Below are 22535 nucleotides of genomic sequence, written 5' to 3'. Positions count from 1 at the left end.
GTATGGTTATTTTAGTAAAACTACATGTTATTCTACCCTAATTTAAAAGTTCATATAAATCATGAGTGCCAATGGGTGGGACAAACAAGGGGGCTGAGGTGGCAAGTTGAGAGTAGGGGTACAATTTGACTGTGGCCTACCTGGGCCCGACCTGACTTTCTCCATGGGTTGGGCCTAAATTTTTGGGCGATATATGGCATGGATATGGGGCAAAAAACCCGGATCTAACTTAAACACGGGTTGGGATTGGGTTGAGGCCTTTGATAGCTCAAGCCCAACCCAATCCAAGCTTGCGCTAAAAATACATACATATGTATATTATATTTATAAAAAATATCTTTTATCTAATTGTGCTCATGTATAAAGTATGCTTAAATACATTTGTGAATGAAATTTATATATATTTTCAATCAATTTTACTCTTAAATTGGGTCATAGAGCCCAATAAAAGATGACTATGTAAAATATACATAAATTTTTTCAAACTGACCAATCCACCCAAGCCCAACTAACTCGGACCGGCCTAGCCCGAGCCATGCCTAACCTGAGTTGTGTTGGATTAAGTTTGGGTTGGGCCAATCTGGGCTTAAGTTTAAGCATGGCCAAATTCAAGCCCGAGGTTTGCACCTTTAGGGTTGGGATTGGGTTGAAAAACTTATGTGCCAAGAAAACATGATACCGTAATGGCTTTTACCAATCACCCCCTCCCCCATGAATTTTGACAAAAACCTCATGATTAATTACCACTTTTATATATATTCATTGTTTATGAGTTTTTCTACGATAATATATTTCCAATATCATAATCGAACCTTGGATGGATATACTTCACCACCAACCATGTGGTATTTGGTTAGATTTGAAGAAAGGTTTATATAGTAATGAATATGCCCTCTTTTTTTCTTAAGAAAAATACTCCACCAACAACTATGTGGTATTTAGTTGATTTAAAATGAGAGAGATAGAGATGTGACTTTAGAAGATGTACAAGAGAGTGCATTATATTTATGGGTTTTTTTTAGATGAGGTGTGCAAGTTTTGGTTGCATGGATTGTGTGTGCATTTATTCTCACCATTTACATTTTACCATATGGTCATTTTTTGAGTTGTTGGTTTGGAACCGTGGACCATCGGTTCTATGCCCATTGATAGATCTAGCCCATTAAAAAAAAAACCGATTTATTCCACAAACCAAATAAACTGATTGTTCACCCTAGACGTATAACTTGGGCAGACTTGAGCTGGTTTTTGTCAAAAATTGAATGGCTTAGACCAAAAGCTAGAACTCCAAGCAACGTAAAATACTAAATTGCTAATTCGGCCGACTTCAGTTACAGCTTAAGCCATTAAGCTATTGTCAACAAGCATTACCTATTTTTATTGGGGTAGTGAACAACCTTAGTAAACAAACATCATCTTACCCCCCACCAGGCCAATTAAGCTAGGTTTAGCTCTCATTTCGGCCTCAAGCAAGCAAGGGCTCCAAATCCATTGCTTGCAATGCTGTGTATAATCGATTGCACATCCAATAGAGTAGACAAGCCAATGTTTGATACTTTCATGCATGGGTGTGGGTTCCATGTGTACAAAACAATGGCATTATAATTTGTGATCACTAGATTCGGGGTCTATGTATGTGTTGGCTCCTAACTTTCATCCAATGTTTTAAAAACTGATCAGGAATTGCTTTGGACACGGGTACCAGTTTTCTGGGTCAGTAGTTCGACCGTCCAATCCGAATAGATGATTCATTGTAAATTAAAAATAAATAAATAGTTAAAATAATAAATGATTAAAAGCCGTTGACTAAGTCAGTGGGCCGCTAACCAAGGCAATGTTTTTTTGGCAAAATTTTGTTTTTAGGGTAAAACGGAACCAATTGAATTGAAAGTTTTAAAGCCAAATGGTCTAACTATCCGGGTCAACAACAACAAGAAAACCATGTTTTTATGTTCGAATAAGGCTGTGTTTGGTTTGAGGAAAGATTTTTGTGAGATGGGAAATGATGGAATGGGATGGGATGGGATGGGAAAGGAAATATGGATGAAAATTTTTCTTGTTCCCTTGTTTTGTTGCAAAAGGGGAAATAGTGGGAAAATCAACCCTAATAACAATTATTAATCAATTAATTAGGTAATTAGTAATATTCTTTATTAGTTAATATTTTATCATTTATTAAATACAATTAATTAATTAATATCGATAATTAATCAATTAATTATTAATTAAGAACTAATATTTTAATTTTAGTTATTTGATTAAATATTAATTAGTTAACATGTTTTATGAATTAATTAATAATTTCTATTTTGTATTACTAATTATTACTAATAATTATTTTCTCATTTATTTATTAAATAAAAAATATTAAATAATATTTTTATTACTCTTTAGTAATTATATATTAATTATTAGTTAATTAACATTAATAATTATTTTTTTTTGAATTAATTTTATATTTCATTGAGAAATAATATTTTTATATCATGAGAATTAATTAATTATTAATTATCTAATCCCAACACCAACACAAGGTCCTAATAGCCCCGTACATTGAGAACATTGAGATGGTAACCAAAGTTTGAAATGGAAAACTGAACTAAAACTGAAAAAACCAAATTTCTTTAATATATTAACATATGTTAATATATAACCAAATGAACCAAAATTATTAAAACCAAAGTTTGAAATAAAAAGTCGAAATAACTGATATATATATATATATATATATATATATATATATATATTATATTATGAAATACAGTTAATTCGATTTTTTCGATTAACCAAATATCTTAACTTGAAAATTGAAACCAAAACCAAAATTTTATAAAACTGAATTAGTTGAAAACCAAAATAATCAAACCCAAAAATAGGAATGTCAACGGTTCGGGTCTGATTTGAGACAAGGTAAAACCGTTCTGAATCGATTGTTAAATCAATAGACCCAGAACCGAACCAGACCCTAACAGTTAGATAAAATTAGAACCAGTACTGATCCCACCGGTTATTGGGACAATCGGGTCTGGCACGATAAGAACCGATTAAACTTAAAAACTGTTAAAATCTGTAGTTTTTTGTAAACAAATAACATTTTATTCAATGACTTGTAAATAAATAACCTTTCAAAATTGTTAAAATCTAGTATTTTGTAAAAACTATTACAATTATAGACATTATTATAATACAAACTTCAAGAATGCCATGAAAGCTATGAGGATAAAAGCGGGTACTTGGTCTTATTATTGAATATTTAATCAGTCAGGGACAGCCAAAACTGGTATCGAACCAATAGTAATCGAGATACACAATAAAGAACCCGAACTGGCCCAATGGGATAGAATTTTGAACCAAAACCAACATAATTGGTGCGGTCGGTTCGATTCTATCGGATAGACCCGAACCCATTGACAGCCTTACCCAAAAATCAAAACTAAAATAACCGAAATTTTTTATTTTAACCGAACAATATTCATCCCCTACCCCTAGTTAAAAGTCAGAGAATCTTACAATCGCTTTAATTAAGTTAATCAAATACACTAAAGTGAACAAACCCTTCAATTGGCTGATTTGGCTCCATGTTATTATTATTTTTTCACCAAACATAGGCAGTTTGTGACGCTTAGACGGTTAGAGGTGCAGAAGCTTTTGGGTCTCCAAGGTGGACCCCACATTGACAACCTATAAGCTATAAGCTATGTTTAAAGAAAAATCCCGAGAGCCGACTGTCAGTAAATCATTTGAACGGCTCTTTTAGCTTATTCAATGCGCTCCAAAGCAGCTGAACCAGATTAGTTGAATTTTCATCTTACCCCTCCCAAACTGGCTCTAAAATAAAAATGGTCCGGGCCAACGCGACAGTGCATTTTTCATGGTTTGGTTCGGCGCTACTCGGCTCTCCACAATGTCCGTTACCAAACGCTTCGCACGGGGGATGCGCTCTTATTGGAAGTTGGAACGTGAAAATTCCGAGCCAGCGCAGCTATGTGGAAACAGAATGCCCGTATCCGAGAGCTCGATGGAACGTCTGCTGTTACTTTATTTTAATTAAAAAAGTAAAAAAAAACAAGGATTGGGGGTAGAAGCAAAATCCAAAAAGGTGGTAAGAGGGGAGAGAGCCGGTTCTTTTCCTTTCTTCTTTGTTATTCAACTATTTATTCCCCCTGTTTCATGGCCGTAAGGCCTTTGCGTTTAATTTCTCAACATCGACTATTTTCTCTCTCCGTCTGGGCACTTGTATTTTCTTCTTCGCCTTCTCCGGTAGTACTAGGAAGAGAAATCACAGCGCCACGTCTTCTATGTTGCCGTAGGATCTTCTGCGGGGCCCCACTCACCCATCCCCAGCAACAATATCCATCGTATCACCACCGTCTATCGGCTATACCGGAAAACCTGGCGCAGAAGATCGGGAAATCCATCCGTAGGCCTGGCGCTAGCTCCAAGGCTAGGGTTTATGCCGACGTTAATGTCCTCCGGCCCAAGGAATATTGGGACTATGAGTCCCTCACCGTCCAATGGGGGTATACTCACAACTGCCCCAAAGAAAATCCATTTTTCTTTTCTTTTTCTTTTGGTTTAATCAGCTTGTCTTTGATTTCTCTTTCTTCTCTCTCTTTTTTTTTTTATTTTTTTATTTTTGATTTTTTTTGTTTAGGGACCAGGATGATTATGAGGTGGTGAGAAAGGTGGGAAGAGGGAAATACAGCGAAGTATTCGAGGGTGTTCATTGTACCAACAACGAACGCTGTATTATAAAAATTCTCAAACCCGTGAAGAAGAAGAAGGTGAGCTACAGCCTCATTTCTTTTTTTTCTTAAATATTCAAAAAATTCCCCATTTCTGTATAGTGGGTTCTCAATAAACAAGCGTTCTTCAATATCTGAGTTTTTTATTGGTTGTTATGGTGCTCGTGCCTTAAAAGTATGAAAAAGATGAGACCTTCCGTGGCTCCCTCAAGGACAAATGGCTTTCTTCTACATAGTTTGGATTTCGGTACTGTTCTTGTTGAAGAAACAATGTATGGCTGTGAACGAGTTCAGTTGAGATGCGTTTTTGCCCGGCTCGTCTCTGCCTAGTCCAATACAGAAGTGAAATATGAAAGTATTCATATAAGCACTGAATGGCCATTATACTATTGGATCCAAGTCATAATGTATATGGAGATCTAGAACTCTAGGCCCCTAATATGGCATATGGAGGAGAATCGGTATTACTATTTTGAACATTATTCCAGTAGCATATTGTGTTAGAACTTGTACAAATATCATAAGTTACAATAAAAGTAAGCAACCGTTAATTCCTTGGCAATAATCTCTCTCCCTTTCATTTATCAAAAAATAATTTCTCTCCCTTTCATGTATGTTTAAAATGCAGAAAATTTCCATTGCAGCATGCCATAATGGCTGTAAGCCAAAAGGGAAGGGCCCTAGATGTTCCTTAGGGTATACTCTATTCAAATGTCAAATTTTAGCCCAAGAGCTCTTGTTGCTAAGTCCCTTTTTTGGGGGGGGGGGTTGAATTGAAAAAAAAAAGGCAAGGTTTGGATGGGTACTATCACCAGGAGCAAACTCTATTTCAAGGTGCGGGTATAAGGCTGATGCAGACTAGGGGAGTGAAAATGTGGATGGGAGGCCAAAACATCCCTATAAATTCCACTTCTTCACCTTCTCTGTGCTTGTATTATCACTTGTCAGATTCCCATCTTGATCCAACTGTTGAGGGTGTCTAGATATGGTTACTTGAGCCTCATGGTGCTGTTTCTTGTTCTTTGTTTTTCCTGACCCTTTTGCTGATTCCACAAACCATAAGAGGTTATGGTTAAAATGGTTTTCTTTGCCCAACTTGGCAAAAAATTAGGCCAGTTTGGAGACTTGTTGTATGCTCAAGACTGGCTAGACCAAGTGACATTGGTCAGCAAAGATCTTGGCCCTTGTTTCATGGCCTTATGCTGATGTATTTTCTGGATCAAGTGGCATTGATCAGTAATTCCCTTCTTTGTTTTCCCTCTCTTGGTTTAAAAATGAGTCTGTGTCCACTTTTTAAGCTCATACTAACTTGAACTCTACTTTGGGTTGGAACTTGGGCTTTAGAAGGGCACTTAGAGATTCTGAATTGAACAGTGTATTTTTTATTTGCTTAAAATCTTGGATGAGGTGGTACTTGATCCCTCTAGAAGGGATAGTAGGATTTGGATCCCTTATCCCTCATGTGTCTTTTCTTGTTCTTCTTTCTTCGGAGAGTTAGTTCAGCTTTTTTTTTCTCCTTTTGTCAATAAGCAACCTTTCCCAGTTTTGGAAGTTTGGGGTAAACTAGTTCCTCCTAGAATAGGTGCTTTTTGTTGGGAAGTTTTCTCAGAAAAGTGTAACACTTGCGATTTACTTTAAAGAAAAAGGCCTAATTGGTGTTTGTTCCCGCACTGGTGCATCCTCTGTAAGGATAATGGTGAGAGCTGCTATCACTTATTAATCTCTTGACCTTTTGTCTCAGATATCTGGAGTTGGTTTCTCTCTCTATTTGGTTGCAGGTAGACCTCCCCATCAAATGTGCAGAGCTTGTTTAATTCCATTTCTGTTAGAGGGTCAAAGGGGGGAGGTGAAAATAAAATTTTGTGGAGATGTGTAAGAGAAGCACTCTATTGGACAATTTGGGAGGAAGAAATCAAAGAATCTTTTTCTGAAAAAGAAAGAAGTAAGGATGTCATCATCGAATGATCGAAGCAAAAACTGTTATGGTGGTTCATTGGGTCAAGACTATGAAGCTCTTTTAGGGATTTTCAGTAGGAGATATTATTAAGAATTGGAAAGAAGTGGCGTGTTCAACTCCTATTAAAACTGTTCATAGTTCAGTTTGGTCCCCTTTGGATGTTGGGTTTACCAAATTGAATTTTGATGGTAGTAGTGAAGGAAATCTGGGCCCTTCAGGTATAGGAGTATTCAAGGATGAGGACGGAAACATTATTGCTCTGTATTCTAGTCCTATCGGTAGTGGGGATTCCCTAAGAGCTGGAATCTTGGCAGTTATAGAAAGGGGTAAAGAGAGCACAACCAGTTTAGTCCCCTTTGGATGTTGGGTTTACCAAATTGAATTTTGTATACTTATATGTGCACATCCTTTAATTGGGAAAATCTATGATGCGGGAAAGACATGGTATCCAAAGAGTTTTGACCAATCAAAACCCATCCATGAATTTTGATAAATAAAACCTGATTGGCTACCAAATTTATGGTTCCAGTTGATTGGTCAGACATTTTTTAGATATCATATCTTTTCCATATCATAGTTGAACCCCCTTTAATCATATATATAACTTAATGAAAGTTGCAGTTAGTGATAAAAAAAGAGGTGTCCCTACCCCAGGATCACAGCATGCTGGTTTTCTTCCCAGGGCATATTTGTCTATGCTATTATGCTAGCCTCGTCTAGGGGTTTTACATGGTCATCTCCCATTACAATGGAAACTTGATGGTTGTACTTTGGTGACTTTGCTCTTGATGTTCATAATGACTTTATTCACATCATCCAATAAAATGCATGCTTGTTTTATCAGATAACTTGCAAGGGGACTATTGAGTTTCTTGTGAAGGTCAGACAAGTGGAAGGCAGGAAGTATTTAATTATTTTCTTCTTTGTCCCATTTATTTGGGAATATGTTTTAATGTTGACAAATGCGCATTTTCTATTTTTTATACCCTTATTGTTACCGCAATCTTTTGATTTCTGTAACATGTCAATTCTTTGGGGATTTATTATTTCAAAGTTCAACTTGATGCTTGTGTTAGTGTAGCATATTTGCAGGTCCTTTGTCCCTTTTTTGTTTTATTACTACACTCAAATGGTTTTAATCCAGGATTACCCAGCTTTATTTTCATTTTATGTGATTATGCAGATCAAGAGGGAAATAAAGATACTGCAGAACCTTTGTGGTGGGCCAAATATTGTGAAATTGTTGGATATTGTCAGAGATCAACAGTCTAAGACACCTAGCCTAATTTTTGAATACGTGAACAATACCGATTTTAAAGTGCTTTATCCAACTCTATCAGATTATGACACTCGATACTACATCTATGAATTGTTAAAGGCAAGCTCATTATTATCATCCTTATTGATTTCATGTTAGGAAAAAAACTGAACATTGTATATTCATGTTATCTAGTGTATTGGTTACATTTTTCTTATTGCAATATTTTACAACTTAACCATTTTATCATATAGATTCAATGCTCAATAACCATGTGGAATTGTTGTCACCATATTAGAAATTCTCCGCCCAACAACCCCTCTCACTAACAGAAAAAGAAAACCAACTTTGTCAAATTTGTAATGGGTCATATTAGAAATTTTCTATGTGCAATTTTTTCATCTCATTAAGATCCATGGACATGTTTAGAGGAGTAAATTTGCAATATAATGTATCATTACTTTCTAAATGAATGATTAAGTTACATGGCAAACAGGGAGCAGGTGCTTAGTTGAAGTCTCTTTAAGAGAGGCACGTTTTTAATAGGGATGCCAGTGTTATAGGGTCATTGGATAATTCAATTTGCCCTGCTCCTAAAGTGACTGTTATATATGTTATATATGCATTGTTGGGTAGGGTTGCAGTAATGTTGGCTTTCCTCTCCAAGATTAATATAAAATGTAATTTCACTTCTTTTTCTCACTTGTACCTCCTTTTCTAATCCCCCCCCCCCCCTCCCTCCCACGTGCCAACAAAAAACGCTGAGGGAGATCTATTTAATTTCATTATGGAAAACATTCTTGATGGTGAGACAACTCCATTAGGACCTTGATGAAGCTAAATTTTGCCAGAGTTTGTATGGTTCTCATATAGACAATTGAGCATATGAGATGTTGTTGAGATTCTAACTGGTTTCAGAGATTGTGGTTGGAACCATTACATGGCAGGTATATCAGCCCCCTTTTCACGCTGCATGACCAAGTCATAGCGGCAGACTGCTAGGATAGGGGGTGCGTCAATAAGATGCAGGTGAAACTTGGGAGTTAACCCAACTTGCATCTCATCTGATCCAACCTGTTTTTGGAGCTTTTCCTATTTAAGAAAGGGTAAGATTAAGAATTGCTTATATTTGAATTTGCTTGTTCTACCAAAAAATGGAGAGAAATAGATGATAAAGTTATAAGACTAAACTAAGCAGTTTTCTTATTCCTCTTCAAACACAGAAAATTTCACCTGTCACAAGAATCTTGCATCATCATTTTGCATTTTTTGGATTTTACACTATTACATAGTATACAATACAGTAGAATCATGGGTTGGGACAGAGGAGGGTGCTCATGCGGCCTACTGGTCACACTGCATAGAGGCTGCAGATCCGTGGGTTTGATCCCATGTCTCCTATTTTGGAGGGATGCCGAGTGACCTCAACCACTGGGCCATTGGCACATCATCACTTGCCTCATTCTTACATAAGTATTGTTGGTTGCATTAACAATTAATTGTAGTCCTTCATTCTGCTTTGTCTGAGATTATGTCTTCTGTAAAAAAAAAGACCTGTCAAAAGATGACTGAAATATTTCAATAATAAAAAGGTGTACGTTAGAGGGTATAGAAGTGTTGCTGTGCAAAATTACCCTTCATACTAATTATAAAAAAAAACCCTTCATACTTCCGAGATGATGTTCCCTTGTGCACTTAAATTACTTGAGCTGGCTGCTCATCATGTTATTTAGAGGTAATCTTTATAGTATTTATTTATTTCCATGCTTCACTTTGTGTGATCTTCCTCATATGTGAATTAACTCTGATTGCATTCTAGAGTTGTTCGTCTTTCATTGATAATTTGCGGTCTTCTCTTAGATCATGATATTAAATCTCTGAGTCTGACTGCAAATTTCACTGGATCTCTTTTCTACATTTTATTCAGAAGTTCTTTATATATGTACACTCACTGTTTCCAAAAATTAGGATGTAAGTCTAAAGACTTATTTTGACTTTAGATCATCTTTAAGTTTCCATCTGTTTCTGTGTAGGCATTAGACTATTGTCACTCTCAAGGTATTATGCACAGAGATGTGAAGCCCCATAACGTCATGATTGATCATGAGCAGCGTAAACTTCGCCTTATAGATTGGGGACTTGCAGAATTCTATCATCCAGGGAAAGAGTACAATGTACGTGTTGCTTCAAGGTGTGTTGGCATCTTGTACTTCTTTGGTAGATTCATAATATTTATATTTCTTTGTTAAGTTTCCTCTTGACTAAAACCTTCACTGTATTTGACTATCATATTTCAGAACTTAATTCCAAATGAATTTTGGGTGTGCATTTTGCATAATGGAGCTTTACCATTTATAGATGTTTCATGTGGCTCCATTGGATTATAACATTTACAATAGTACTGGAAGTAAACTATATATATATATATATATATATATATATATATATATATGCTGAATGATCATGGTACATGGATGATGGGCTAGAAGGTTCTTCTTTGAGTCCTCCAGTTCAGACTCTGAACAAACTTCAGCCGGTAGGGTTTCTTCAATGTTTAACTAAGTACCTGTAAACTTAAACTCATGATCTGTTGTGATTCTTTCATGTAATATTTTCAAGAAATGTGGGGGCTGAAATCTGAAATTGTCTGGAAAAAAGAAATTTCACTTGGGAAAGTTTTAGCTATGAACCAGGACCCTCATACTCAGCCTACTCAAGGGTAAGTTTCAAAGATACTCTTGATATGCAAAAGTTGCCTATCCAAAGTTTTTAACAATTGGTAATCCTTTTTTTTTTTTTAATTTCAGTTTTAAAAATTAAAAATAGCTCTAGAAGATCTTCTACAGTACCCACTAGAAGAAGTGATCTGTTACAAGTTGAAAGGGCTAGAAGAGCTAGGGGCAGGCGAAAAAGGACTTAGATGGAAGTAGTAAGAAATGATTTAGCTCCTGTAATTTGACGATGGATGTGACACTGAACATAACAGAATGACAAAACATGATTCATTTAGCTGATTTCACATTGTTGGGATAAGTCTTAGGTGATTATGATGAAGTTCAGAAATGCACATTTGAGTTTAAACAAGGTTCAAAGTATCGATACAGCCTGATACACATGAATATTCAATATTTAGCATATTGGAGTGGTGCCCGATGTGATACATTACACCCTAATATATGATGAAATGTTGAACCTTGAGTTACAATGTTAATGTTTAAACCAATTAAAAAGCCTAACTCTTGGTATTTAGCATTTCAGTGACTCTGAAAACTGACACTTATTGTACAATACATTGCAATATTTTGAACATTTCTTGAGGGAGTCCAAATCTCCTGCACTTTTTCCCACACTTTTCTCTTATGCTTCCATTTAGTTTGTGATAAGTGTTCCGTACTCCCATTACATGTATATTATCATACACATGGGTATTTATTGTAGCGGGATACATGTATATTTTAATCATGATAATGATTAAAATATATCCTTTTTTTATTGGGGGGGGGTGCTCTGTTGTAATCAAGGAGATGAATCTGAATGTGGATGTGGAATGATCTTGAAATGCTAGAATACCAAGGTTGTGATTGATGAATATATTCTCTCTCCCTTCTTTTCCCCCTTTTACTCTGGTCTTACTCTTTCTTTTGGTTAGTTTCTCAACAGTTAAATTACTAGTTTCCATCAACTCCTGCCTTGGTATTTGACATTTGAAACCTTCACTGACCCATATATTTCCCCTCATTCCATGTTTCCCTGATACTAGGGATGCAAACGGATTGGATTGGATTCAAATCAGGGTATATTTGAATCCGATCCGACACTATTCATGTCAGATCCAATCCGATAGAACTCGATTTGAATTTGAATCCTATTGATAAGTCGGATCTTCGGATCGGATATATACATGCTTTTACAAAAAAAATAAATAATATAAATTTTTTTAAAAGTATAATATAAAAATTATATTTATAAATAAATAACATATATATGTATTATATATTTATATTTATAAATATATAATATATATCGGATCGGATGGGGCGGATCCAATCCGATTTCTGATTGGGTCCTATCATCGATCCGAAGATCCAAACAGGGGCGATCCGAATTCGACCAAATAGGATCGGATCATGATTTGATCCACTTGCACCCCTACCTAATACAAACCCTATGGATCTTTAAGCCAAACCTAATGACTTCTGTTATTTATGCTACCTTGCAAGGTTGGACTATCTGGGAAGAAAGAAACCAAAGGATCTTTAATGAAAGAAGTAGATCCAAGGAGGAACAGATTAAAGCTATAACAGTTGGAATGGCACATTGGGTAAAATCTTTGTAGCTGTTTCGAGAATTTTCAACCAATGACATAGTAGGAACATGGGCTGAAGCAGTGGTTTAAAAGGTGCACCTAGGCGCACAGGCAAGGCGCATTTCAGGGTATGCGCCTCGCCTAGGTCCTAGGTGCAGCCCTTTCAAAAGGAGGCGTGTGCTTGATGCACCTTGTGCCTCAGCCCAGGCGTGCGCCTTTTGAAAATTTGGCGCTTTTTTGCTTTTTTTTTAACATAACAGTTGGGCCGGGGGTAATGTAGTTCATTCATTCATCCTAATAAAATGTCTTCTTAAAAAGCAATTAAAACTATAAAATCATTATTTTTTGTGTGAAAACCAAGAATTTAAGACCTAATGTGAACTTGTTTGGGTTTGCCTCGAGGGGCGTGGCACAAGGGCAGCTCGTAGAATCAAGAATGTAATATGTTTTAAATTACATTAGCTATGTGAAGTACTTCAATTGAGTGAAAAAAGATATTAGAGGTTTTACATGCTTGAAAATGTTTTATATGTTTGATTTTATTTTTAAATTCTCATTTGAATATGCTTTACATCTTATGTTTATGTATTTCAGTTGTAGATAATAGGTTTTCTAAAACATAATTTTAAAATTTAACTTTATATTTTTTAGTAATGTTATGTTTAATATTAATTTTGAAAATTTTGGCATTTTTTTGAATTTTTTGACATTATTTTTTTTATTTTTTAGCATTTATTTTTGTATTTTTGTGCCTTGCTTCAAAAAGGCGCATGCCTCACCTTGTGCCTTGCGCCTCAGGCACCAATTGACCCCTGCACCTTTTTTGTGTCTTGCACTTTTAAAACACTGCTGAAGTGGCAAAAACAGATAGACACAAGGACAGTTTGAGAATGGATTGGAAACCTCTAGCCGTAAATAAGCTGAAGCTTAACTTTGATGGTAGCTCTATGGGCAATCCGGGAAGGGCATGTATAGGAGTCTGTAGAAACCACCAAGGGGTAGTGGTGGTTTAAAAGGTGCACCTAGGCGCACAGGCAAGGTGCATTTCAGGGTATGCGCCTCGCCTAGGTCCTAGGTGCAGCCCTTTCAAAAGGCGCACGCCTAGTGCACCTAGGCGTGTGCTTGATGCACCTTGCGCCTCAGCCCAGGCATGCGCCTTTTGAAAATTTGGCGCTTTTTTGCTTTTTTTTTTAACATAACGGCTGGGCTGGGGGTAATGTAGTTCATTCATTCATCCTAATAAAATGTCTTCTTAAAAAGCAATTAAAACTATAAAATCATTATTTTTTGTGTGAAAACCAAGAATTTAAGACCTAATGTGAACTTGTTTGGGCTTGCCTCGAGGGGCGTGGCACAAAGGCAGCTCGTAGAATCAAGATTGTAATATGTTTTACATTACATTAGCTATGTGAAGTACTGCAATTGAGTGAAAAAAGATATTAGAGGTTTTACATGCTTGAAATTGTTTTATATGTTTGATTTTATTTTTAAATTCTCATTTGAATATGCTTTACATCTTATGTTTATGTATTTTAATTGTAGATAATAGGTTTTCTAAAACATAATTTTAAAATTTAACTTTATATTTTTTAGTAATGTTATGTTTAATATTAATTTTGAAAATTTTGGCATTTTTTTGAATTTTCTGACATTATTTTTTATTTTTAGCATTTATTTTTGTATTTTTGTGCCTTGCTTCAAAAAGGCGCGTGCCTCACCTTGTGCCTTGCGCCTCAGGCACAAATTGACCCCTGCACCTTTTTTGTGTCTTGCACTTTTAAAACACTGCTGAAGTGGCAAAAACAGATAGACACAAGGACAGTTTGAGAATGGATTGGAAACCTCTATCTGTAAGTAAGCTGTAGCTTAACTTTGATGGCAGCTCTATGCTCAATCCGGGAAGGGCATGTATAGGAGTCTATAGAAACCACCAAGGGGTAGTGGTGACTATGTTTTCAGGACCAATTGGCATGGGAAACTCAGTTAGGGCTGAAATAATGGCTCTGTTATAAGGCATGAGACTAGCAGAACAGCTGGGTGTTAGAGACTTGAAGTTGGAAGTTGAGGGGACTTTACATGGTTAATGAAATTATAAAAAGCTTGTACGCTAGGGAATAGGGACTTTACATGGTTAATGAGATGAGAGAAACCATTTACAAGATGGATTGACCTTTACACATCTATAAGAAAAAATAAAAACAACCCATTCATTCCCGAAATTTTTTTAAAGTGGTAGCTTTTTACATTCTTTTTCTCTTTATTTTGCCTATTACTGCTCCGAGGTGGGATCTTTCTTAAAAAAGGCACTCATGTTCCCTTCCAAAGGCATCAAAATAGAGGAAGCCCATCTTGCCTTCCAAAAGCATCAGCATGGAGATATGCTCATCTTGCTTTCCAAAGGCTCAGCATAGAGAGATACATAGGATATTCTAAGGAATATGTTCCCTCTTGCGAAAGCCTCTTGCTTGCTATGAGATAAACCAAATCCTATTGTCCACTTGGAACAACTTACTCTTGGCTGAAGATTGCAAGGAAATGGTTAAACCATCTCACTGTACTCTATCTATCAGTGCTACCCCTGTGTTTAGGCATCTGGTCTACAGCTATTTTATGGATATTGTGATGGTAACCTTATGCACATAATTTGACCACTGAAAGTGTTCATGTAATTTTGAGTGGGAGGATGGCCTTTTGTATTCTGCTGCTGTTCCTGATTCAAGTGGTTGGTTGGAATTTCATTTGCATGAAACGATGAAATTAATTTAATAATTATGAACTTATGCACATAATTTGACCACTGAAAGTGTTCGTGTAATTTTGAGTGGGAGGATGGCCATTTGTATTCTTCTGCTGTTCCTGATTCAAGTGGTTGGTTGGAATTTCATTTGCATGAAATTAATTTAATAATTATGACCACTGAATCAGATAACCTAGAGTTAACATTGGTTTGTCTCATCTTTCTGGCTTGTCATGCATTCATTTCTCTATCACGACTTTTCATTTGTTCACAGGTATTTTAAAGGCCCAGAACTCCTTGTCGATTTGCAAGACTATGATTACTCTTTGGACTTGTGGAGCCTTGGTTGTATGTTTGCTGGAATGGTGAGCCTTCTTCAAGCTCTTGACCTTCAAAATTGTAATTCATGATGTGGTACAACAATATGAAAATTTCAGTATGTGCATCTTCGGTTGCACCATGCCCCATTAAATCAGCCTTATTACCACTGCATACATGAACTCTCTTTCATTGAGTATCCATAAATTTTGTCAACTATTCTGATTATGGGGTGGAAGTTTCTCTTAGTTGCACTAAAAGTAAAAGTGGGTCCTGACCTGTTTCATTGTTCACCAATGGCGTAGGATGGATGAGAAGGTTTTGAATTTTATGCACTACTGTACCATGCATACCGTTTCTTCAGTTTTCATCCTGACTCTTATCCTATGCAGATATTCCGCAAGGAGCCATTTTTCTATGGGCATGATAATTATGACCAACTGGTTAAAATAGCTAAGGTATGTATCAACTCTCAGAGTCTGGAATTTCTTGTTGTTTCACTTAATAAAGTAGCAAGTGCAGCTTTATTCAGTATCTAGGTTCAGAGAGTATTGAATCAGTTGATTCAATTTTGGGAAAACATTTAATTTTCTTGTGCATGTTTTTTGAAAGCCTGACGTGTTTTCAATAATTAAATTCATGCCTCTGAAAGAAGTCTTAGGTATGATGCTAAGCATTCCTCTTGCCTGAGGCAGGTGTAAGCCTCAGTGTGTGGAGCATAAGCTTCACAAACATTCTTTTAAACAGAATATTAAAAGAATATAAATAAGTTCTAATGACCTCAGTTCATTTCTATACTAAAGTGATTATTGTAACTTCTGTATTTTATTAATATAGTACATACTTTTATGAAATTTACATAATTGCATAACTATTTTAATTCATATAGTTATAAATTCTTTCTATATAAAAAGTATGGTACTTATCTGAAATTTTCACCTGATATTTTTATTTATTCTTAAAACAATTTGTCTGATACAGTTAAGAGTGAAATTTTTAAGACAGACGGATTAACTAGTAACTTTGTAATATGACAAAACTAAAAGTGGGTCTAATTGCCAGACATTCCGGCTTTATTTTGTATTGAAGAACACATCTAAGTTGTTTTTTTAGCAAGATGTGATGCATAGCTTTGAGGTTGAAATGTATTTGAGGAGCATATATGCATCATATGTGCCTCAACCCACAACAAACTAATAATAGGAGAAACTTCCTGATCGTGTTTCTTGAATATGGCTCCATGGCCAAATCCATTTTGAAATCCAATTTATTTTCTGATCAAGGAGTAGCATGAGAAGGATTTTCTCATTTTTTCGCAGGTACTTGGGACAGATGAATTGAATGCTTATTTGGGAAAATACCGTCTGCAGCTGGACCCACACCTTGAGGCCCTTGTTGGGAGGTATTTTTTATACAAATCCCACGATTAACTCCATGGTTTTAAACAACTGTTGATATTGAAAGATGGATTTTTCATTATTTATTTGTTCTGTTTTCTTTTGTTGTAGGCATAGTCGGAAGCCCTGGACGAAGTTCATTAATGCTGATAATCAACATTTGGCAGTGCCTGAGGTCCAAGTTTTCCTTTTCTAATTATTTTACCAAGAACAATGTTATATAACCTTATTACCAGCCGAGTTATATTAATTTGGATATACTTCTTTTTGTTATGTAGGCAATTGACTTTGTTGATAAGTTGTTGCGATATGATCATCAAGAGAGGCCAACTGCAAAAGAAGCAATGGTAATGCATACATATATACATATACAAAAATGAAAAATACATATATTTGCTGGGACAGTTTGATTGGGGCCCTCTTGGAAGGACCCGACGAATTAGAAACTCATGATACAGTGTCTTAAAAAAAAAAGAAAAAAGAAAATCAAATTCATGAAGACACGGTATATACCCTATGGATTTCAGTTGCCCCTTCCATTCTTGATAAAGCAATCTAATATACTATTTCTTCAATCCAATATACCATCTCATCAAATCATGAATGGACTTTATGTAGTTTTATATTCCTCCCATATTCATTAATAATTTATGGGCTATCTCTGATGAGCTACTATTTTGATTTCATGCAGGCCCATCCATATTTTTATCCTGTGAGAAGTGCAGAAAGCAGCAGGACTCGTACCCAATAGCCTGAGCTCCAGAGGCCGATAAAAAAAACGATGCGTTGTGCCTTGTGGTCTTCTGTAATTGATTTGTAGTTTTCTATTTATATTGGTGTGCTTTTTACTCATTTGCTTTTCCTTAAACCTTCCGTGCCCTCTCGATCTTTGGGTCAGGAATGTCATTTAACTTATATAACTTCCCACAAAATTTGAACACATATTCAATTCTCCCCAACTATAACTTGGTAGTTGGACGGTTTGTTCCTGCAAGTGCTAATGTGCTATTGCTTGTTTTCGATTTTTCATTAGGCCCCAAAATCGAAATCCCTGGCCATATGGTATTGTTGAACCTGATTTCAGATAAATCTTTGTAATCCCTTGTTTTTTTTAATGATTTTCTTCTTGGATGATACCCCTATGCCAATCCAGTCATAAACCTAAAGCATGAACATTAATTATCAAGAGTACGGGACTAGTGATTCCACTGATGGGGGAAGCAACCTTGAAGGTAATACGAGTTCGGATTTTACTTTTAAACACATATGGCATATTGCAATCTTGTAGCAAATGCAAATCTACTAGCATCACATGTCCCAGAGCTGCCCCACTTTGTGGGACTCTTTCTAATGCAACAATTCTTGGATTAAGAAATAAGCACAGGTAGAGGCCTTGTTCATTTGACTCTAGGTTATTTAACTCCATTTTTTCAGGTTGGGACTATACCATTAAACACTTATTTGTGTTTGGGAAATAAGTTTGAATTAAGTTTTATTTTAAAAATAATGACTTATTTTTTTAACCCAAATTTTCAGTTTTTTTAAGTGATAAAAAAATATTTTTTTAAAGTATTCTTATGGTTTAGGAAATTGACTAATTCTACCATTGTTTTCAAGTACCCACAAATTTTGTGACAATTGCCATTGGTGCGAAATACTAATAGAAAAAGATGAAATGTCATATTTATCCTCCCATATTTTACAAAATTTCAGAAGGAAGCTCAAATGATGAAAATTTTTAGAAAGATATGGAAACGGATCCGACTCCAACGATCATCATCATCATTGTCACCATGTATAAACGAGAGAGAGTGACATGACCACCTTTTTATAAAAAACAAAAAAGAGAGAAAAATGACAGAATATATAAAGAGGGGCGGTCCCTTCTGAAATACATAAGAGGGGAATAAAGGATAAAAGGAGTTCTTTAATACGGGTTTTAATTGGAATTGGTCGGAAACACTAAACCACCTCATCTTGCCTACTCTGAAAACTCAGTGTTATGATCAGAAGTTCTGAACCAAACAGATCAAGTAGAAGATGCTCCGGAACCGGTCTTAAAAGCCAATTAACTTGGGAAGGAATTTTGGGATTCGAGTTTATCAATCAGATCGATAATCAATGTATTCGAGTTAAAAACTAGTTTCTTTTGTTTGGACTTGTAAGAGTTAATACTTGATCGGAGATATATGAAGTTAGAGACCAGTTAGGCCGGAGGCTGGAGGTCATGTGAAGCGAGAAAGCATACATCATGTGAACCGCAGGAGTTGGTTCAGCGTGAGCTTCATCACCAGCTCCCCAATCCATAGCAAAGGTCTGGTAGGTGGAACCGGAAATGAAAAAGGAAAAACAAACGACAGAAAGTATGCCGTACTACTTGCCTTCAATCAGTGATTTAGAGGTGGCTTCAATCGGCTCCAAGTCATGAACTACTTGCCTTCGGACTCTTATTTTCGTGAAAGGCTACTAGTAGATTGGGAGAAATTAAGTGCTTCGAAATAGAGATTTTACTGGCTGGTTGGTTGGAAATGAGGATGTTGGGATTGTGTCTTATTTTATAATCGTTAGATTAATTTTAATCTAATAGTTGGTGAGATCCCTTTTATGTTAAAGAGGTTTTGTATATAAAACCTTTTTTTTATATGAAGAGTTGATGTAAGAGTGGGTTTTTCTCTTGTTTTTGTTATTCGAATCGAAAGGAAAGAGAGAACTCGTGTACAAATGTTAGGGTTGGTTTGGCCTGTAAACCATACAATAATTGTATTGTTTCTCAGTTTTCTTTCCCAACCCAACCAGGTAAGTCTTTGTGTTGCTGATATTAAATTTCTGTGATTGTTATTTTTAAATTCCTTATGATTTTATACTGAGGTTTGTTGTTGTGAGTCCAACAAAGGATGCTAGTGGCTACTGGTACGATCAACTCTGAGATGCATTCGGGCTAGCCGTGAGATGCTGCAACAGGTGGCTCAATTGGCTCGGTGCTTGATTGGTCATTCGTTCTTCCATCTTTGCTTTTTGGAAGCTTTATAAAATTTCCGATTAGTACCCTCCATTTTGGTTCGAGTGACAATTTGGTCCCTAAACTTTAAAATGCCATAATCCAGTACTTAAATTTTCAAAATGTGACAACTCAGTACTTGTCGTTAACTAGTCCGTTAGTCAGCCGTTAAATGATATTTGAAAAGTCAAAAATTCCCTTTGAGTGCCATCTAATTCTCTTTATCAACCATCTAAACATTAAAAAAAACTAAGCGGTCCCAAATCTTAGCCTCTTCTATTCAAAAAACTTGGTGATTGTTTAGAAGAAATTAGAATTTAGGACTGTTCATTTTATTGTTAATGTTTGGATGGTTGATAAAGAGAATTAGATGACATTGTTAGGACATTTCAACTTTTCAAAGGTCACTTAACCGCTGACTAATGGACTGGTTAATGGTAGGTACTGGATTGTCATATTTTGAAAGTTTAGGTATTGGACTGCCACATTTTGAAAGCTAGAGTACTGAATTGTCATAATTTAAAGTTCAGGGACCAAATTATCACTTGAGCCAAAGTACATGGTATTGATAAAGAATTTTCCATTTTTTCAATTTTCTTTCTCTTTCGTTCCAGGTTGGGGTTTGCAACATCATTGATGAAGGCAGTAATCGGCCACCACCCAAATTTTCAAACTTGAAGTGCCCACCACCCAATCGAAAAATGAAAGACAAAGGAGTGACAAGTGTTTATTTAAATGTTTATTTCAAACTTAAGTGCCCACCACCCACTTCATTAATAAGCACTTATTTTTAATGTAACCATTCCCAAACATGGCTTAAATGTTACTTGGGTAAGTATATATATTTACTCATATTCTTTTACTAGATGGGTAAGTGAGCGAATTTTTTGAAGAATTCCTACTTTTTTTTTTTCGGAATTGTTGTTCAGATCATCTTATAATATCTCTATTATCCGTCCAGGCATCAACTCATATTCTATTTAATTACAATCTTTTCGGAATTGTTGTTCAGATGTGGCTATGTATATATAGAGAGAGAGATGGGAACTCATCTTCTATTTACAATCTTTTTGGAATGATTATCCGTCCATGTATTTCTTTATTGGAATATAATATCGTAATCGATCTGATGATCTGAGTCAGATGTGAAACCAAACTTGAATCTAGCTAGGTATACAAATACACCTACTTTGAGTCATCAGATCCATCCGCAGCTGCAAAACTTGTTGTCAACTTAATTGCTTTGAGCATTAATAGCAAAGAGTTGGAAGCGAAGTTCAAAATTTGCATAACAATGTAGCATATATAGAATATGTAGTCTTCAGGCTTTCTGCTAAAAGTTTTTTCAACAAGTTATGGTTGACAAAATCTTGATCACGTTGAAAACCTTGGTTAGGGTTAAGCCCTCGTTTGGTCAACAATTTTAGCTAGTAGGAAGGCCTTTGAATCATGTCAATCATGTTGTAAGTCAACTCCTATATATTCGATCAGGGTCGATGGTCCAATTCCAGGGGCGAAGAGAAGATTTTTTTTTGCTCAAGCAAATGGATTAATAATGTGAACCTCCCCACCTGGCTGTCTAGTCAGTAGTCACCAGTCACCAGTGTGGGGTTGGAAGTTGACAGAAGAGAGAAACCTCCGGCACAAGTGATGGATATATGTATTTTGTTGAAACTTGGAACTGAAACTGATGATGGGTCCTTGGTCCTTGGTCCTTACTCCTTAAGCACACTTTAGCTGGCCTATCCAAAACCGAAACGAACAACTAGTTTACTAGCAGTTTGTTGTTTTAGTAAGGGCTGACTTGGTGGTATTGCAATTGTAAAACACCCAACCTCACAAATCCCCACCGGCACAAGGGCAGGGCAGCTGTCCCAACTCCACTCAAGAGTAGTGGGGAGTACTGGAGAGTGGAGAGTGGAGACGATTCCTATTCCTTCACTCTATTATTACTTGCTATCCATTAAACAAATTAAATGGAGGTTTTGTTGATGTTCTGTTTCCTATCAACTATTTAATTGACATTCGGCAACAAATACATCCAATATACATCGCCCTGCAGGAGGAGGGGACCAGCAACCACACTCACTCACTTCCCTACCTCTTCCTTTACAAAGCACCTGTGATATTATTACTTTTTCTTTTCTTTTCTTTTCTTTTCTTTTTAAATTAAGCTAATTAATTATTAATTATTGAAATTGATAATGATGACCATATATAGAATGGTTGCCAACAATGGATGGTATGCTATTTCCATGCGGCTCCTTCACCCCATCATGGATGTATGTTCCCATGTTTTGCATTGACATACTTATGATTATATTATGACGTGGCCGGTTAGGGGTGTTAAGTGTCAGCTCAACCTTTGTTTTGTTACATCTGTTACTGTTATGTATACTAGCCAGTGCCCATGGCCGGTTAGTCAAGATACTCTATTCTATTCCTCACCTAGAGGCAACTACCTAAAAAAATATAATTTATAGATATTTTATAAATATGATTATAGGAATTTAGGGGTATTTTAGGAATTGGATTATGACAATTCGAAGGTATTTTATAAATAAAATTATGTGATCCTAGGATTATAAGAATATAGAGAAAACTTTGAGATATTTTAAAAATCAATATTAAATCTACGGATATTTTTTATTAATTTACCATCAAGTTCAGGGAATTATACGCAAACCCCATCCCTAATTTGGGACAAAAATATTTTCTCTGTCTCCACTCTATCCCTGTTTAAGATTTGAGAAAACTTACCCCTTTTGGGGTGGGGCATGGTAGGGCCCTAGTTTTACCGGGAAATTTGCCATCCCAAC

At 35.9% G+C, this 22535-nt stretch overlaps 1 protein-coding gene across 2 annotated transcripts; it reads left to right on the top strand.

Moving 5' to 3' along the window:
• Window positions 1-3970: 3970 nt before the first annotated feature.
• LOC148850144 (casein kinase II subunit alpha-like) lies at window positions 3971-17712 on the top strand. Of its 2 annotated transcripts, XM_088945562.1 has the most exons (10): window positions 3971-4520; window positions 4655-4784; window positions 7886-8080; window positions 9994-10151; window positions 15278-15368; window positions 15714-15779; window positions 16641-16723; window positions 16830-16893; window positions 16997-17065; window positions 17410-17712. In XM_088945562.1, the coding sequence occupies exons 1-10, from the start codon at window positions 4171-4173 to the stop codon at window positions 17467-17469; spliced, it is 1266 nt and encodes a 421-aa protein (XP_088801688.1). In that variant the 5' UTR covers window positions 3971-4170; the 3' UTR covers window positions 17470-17712. The 2 variants fall into 2 exon arrangements, with proteins under 2 accessions (XP_088801688.1, XP_088801689.1); XM_088945563.1 differs by lacking the exon at window positions 7886-8080 and having other exon boundaries at window positions 4006-4520.
• The last annotated feature ends 4823 nt before the right edge of the window (window positions 17713-22535 follow it).

This window comes from Nelumbo lutea, chromosome 5 (assembly GCF_056320005.1).
Source record: "Nelumbo lutea isolate HS-2025 chromosome 5, American lotus-T2T, whole genome shotgun sequence".
Taxonomy (NCBI): Eukaryota; Viridiplantae; Streptophyta; class Magnoliopsida; order Proteales; family Nelumbonaceae; genus Nelumbo; species Nelumbo lutea.
The sequence above is the reverse complement of the archived record's forward strand: the minus strand, read 5'-3'. Positions and strand labels throughout refer to the sequence as shown.

Coding starts and splice junctions, on each gene's coding strand:
- LOC148850144 (XM_088945562.1), top strand. CDS start 4,171: ATGGCCGTAAGGCCTTTGCGTTTAATTTCTCAACATCGACTATTTTCT. Junction 4,521..4,654: donor TCCCTCACCGTCCAATGGGG/GTATACTCACAA, acceptor TTTTTTGTTTAG/GGACCAGGATGATTATGAGG. Junction 10,152..15,277: donor AATGTACGTGTTGCTTCAAG/GTGTGTTGGCAT, acceptor ATTTGTTCACAG/GTATTTTAAAGGCCCAGAAC.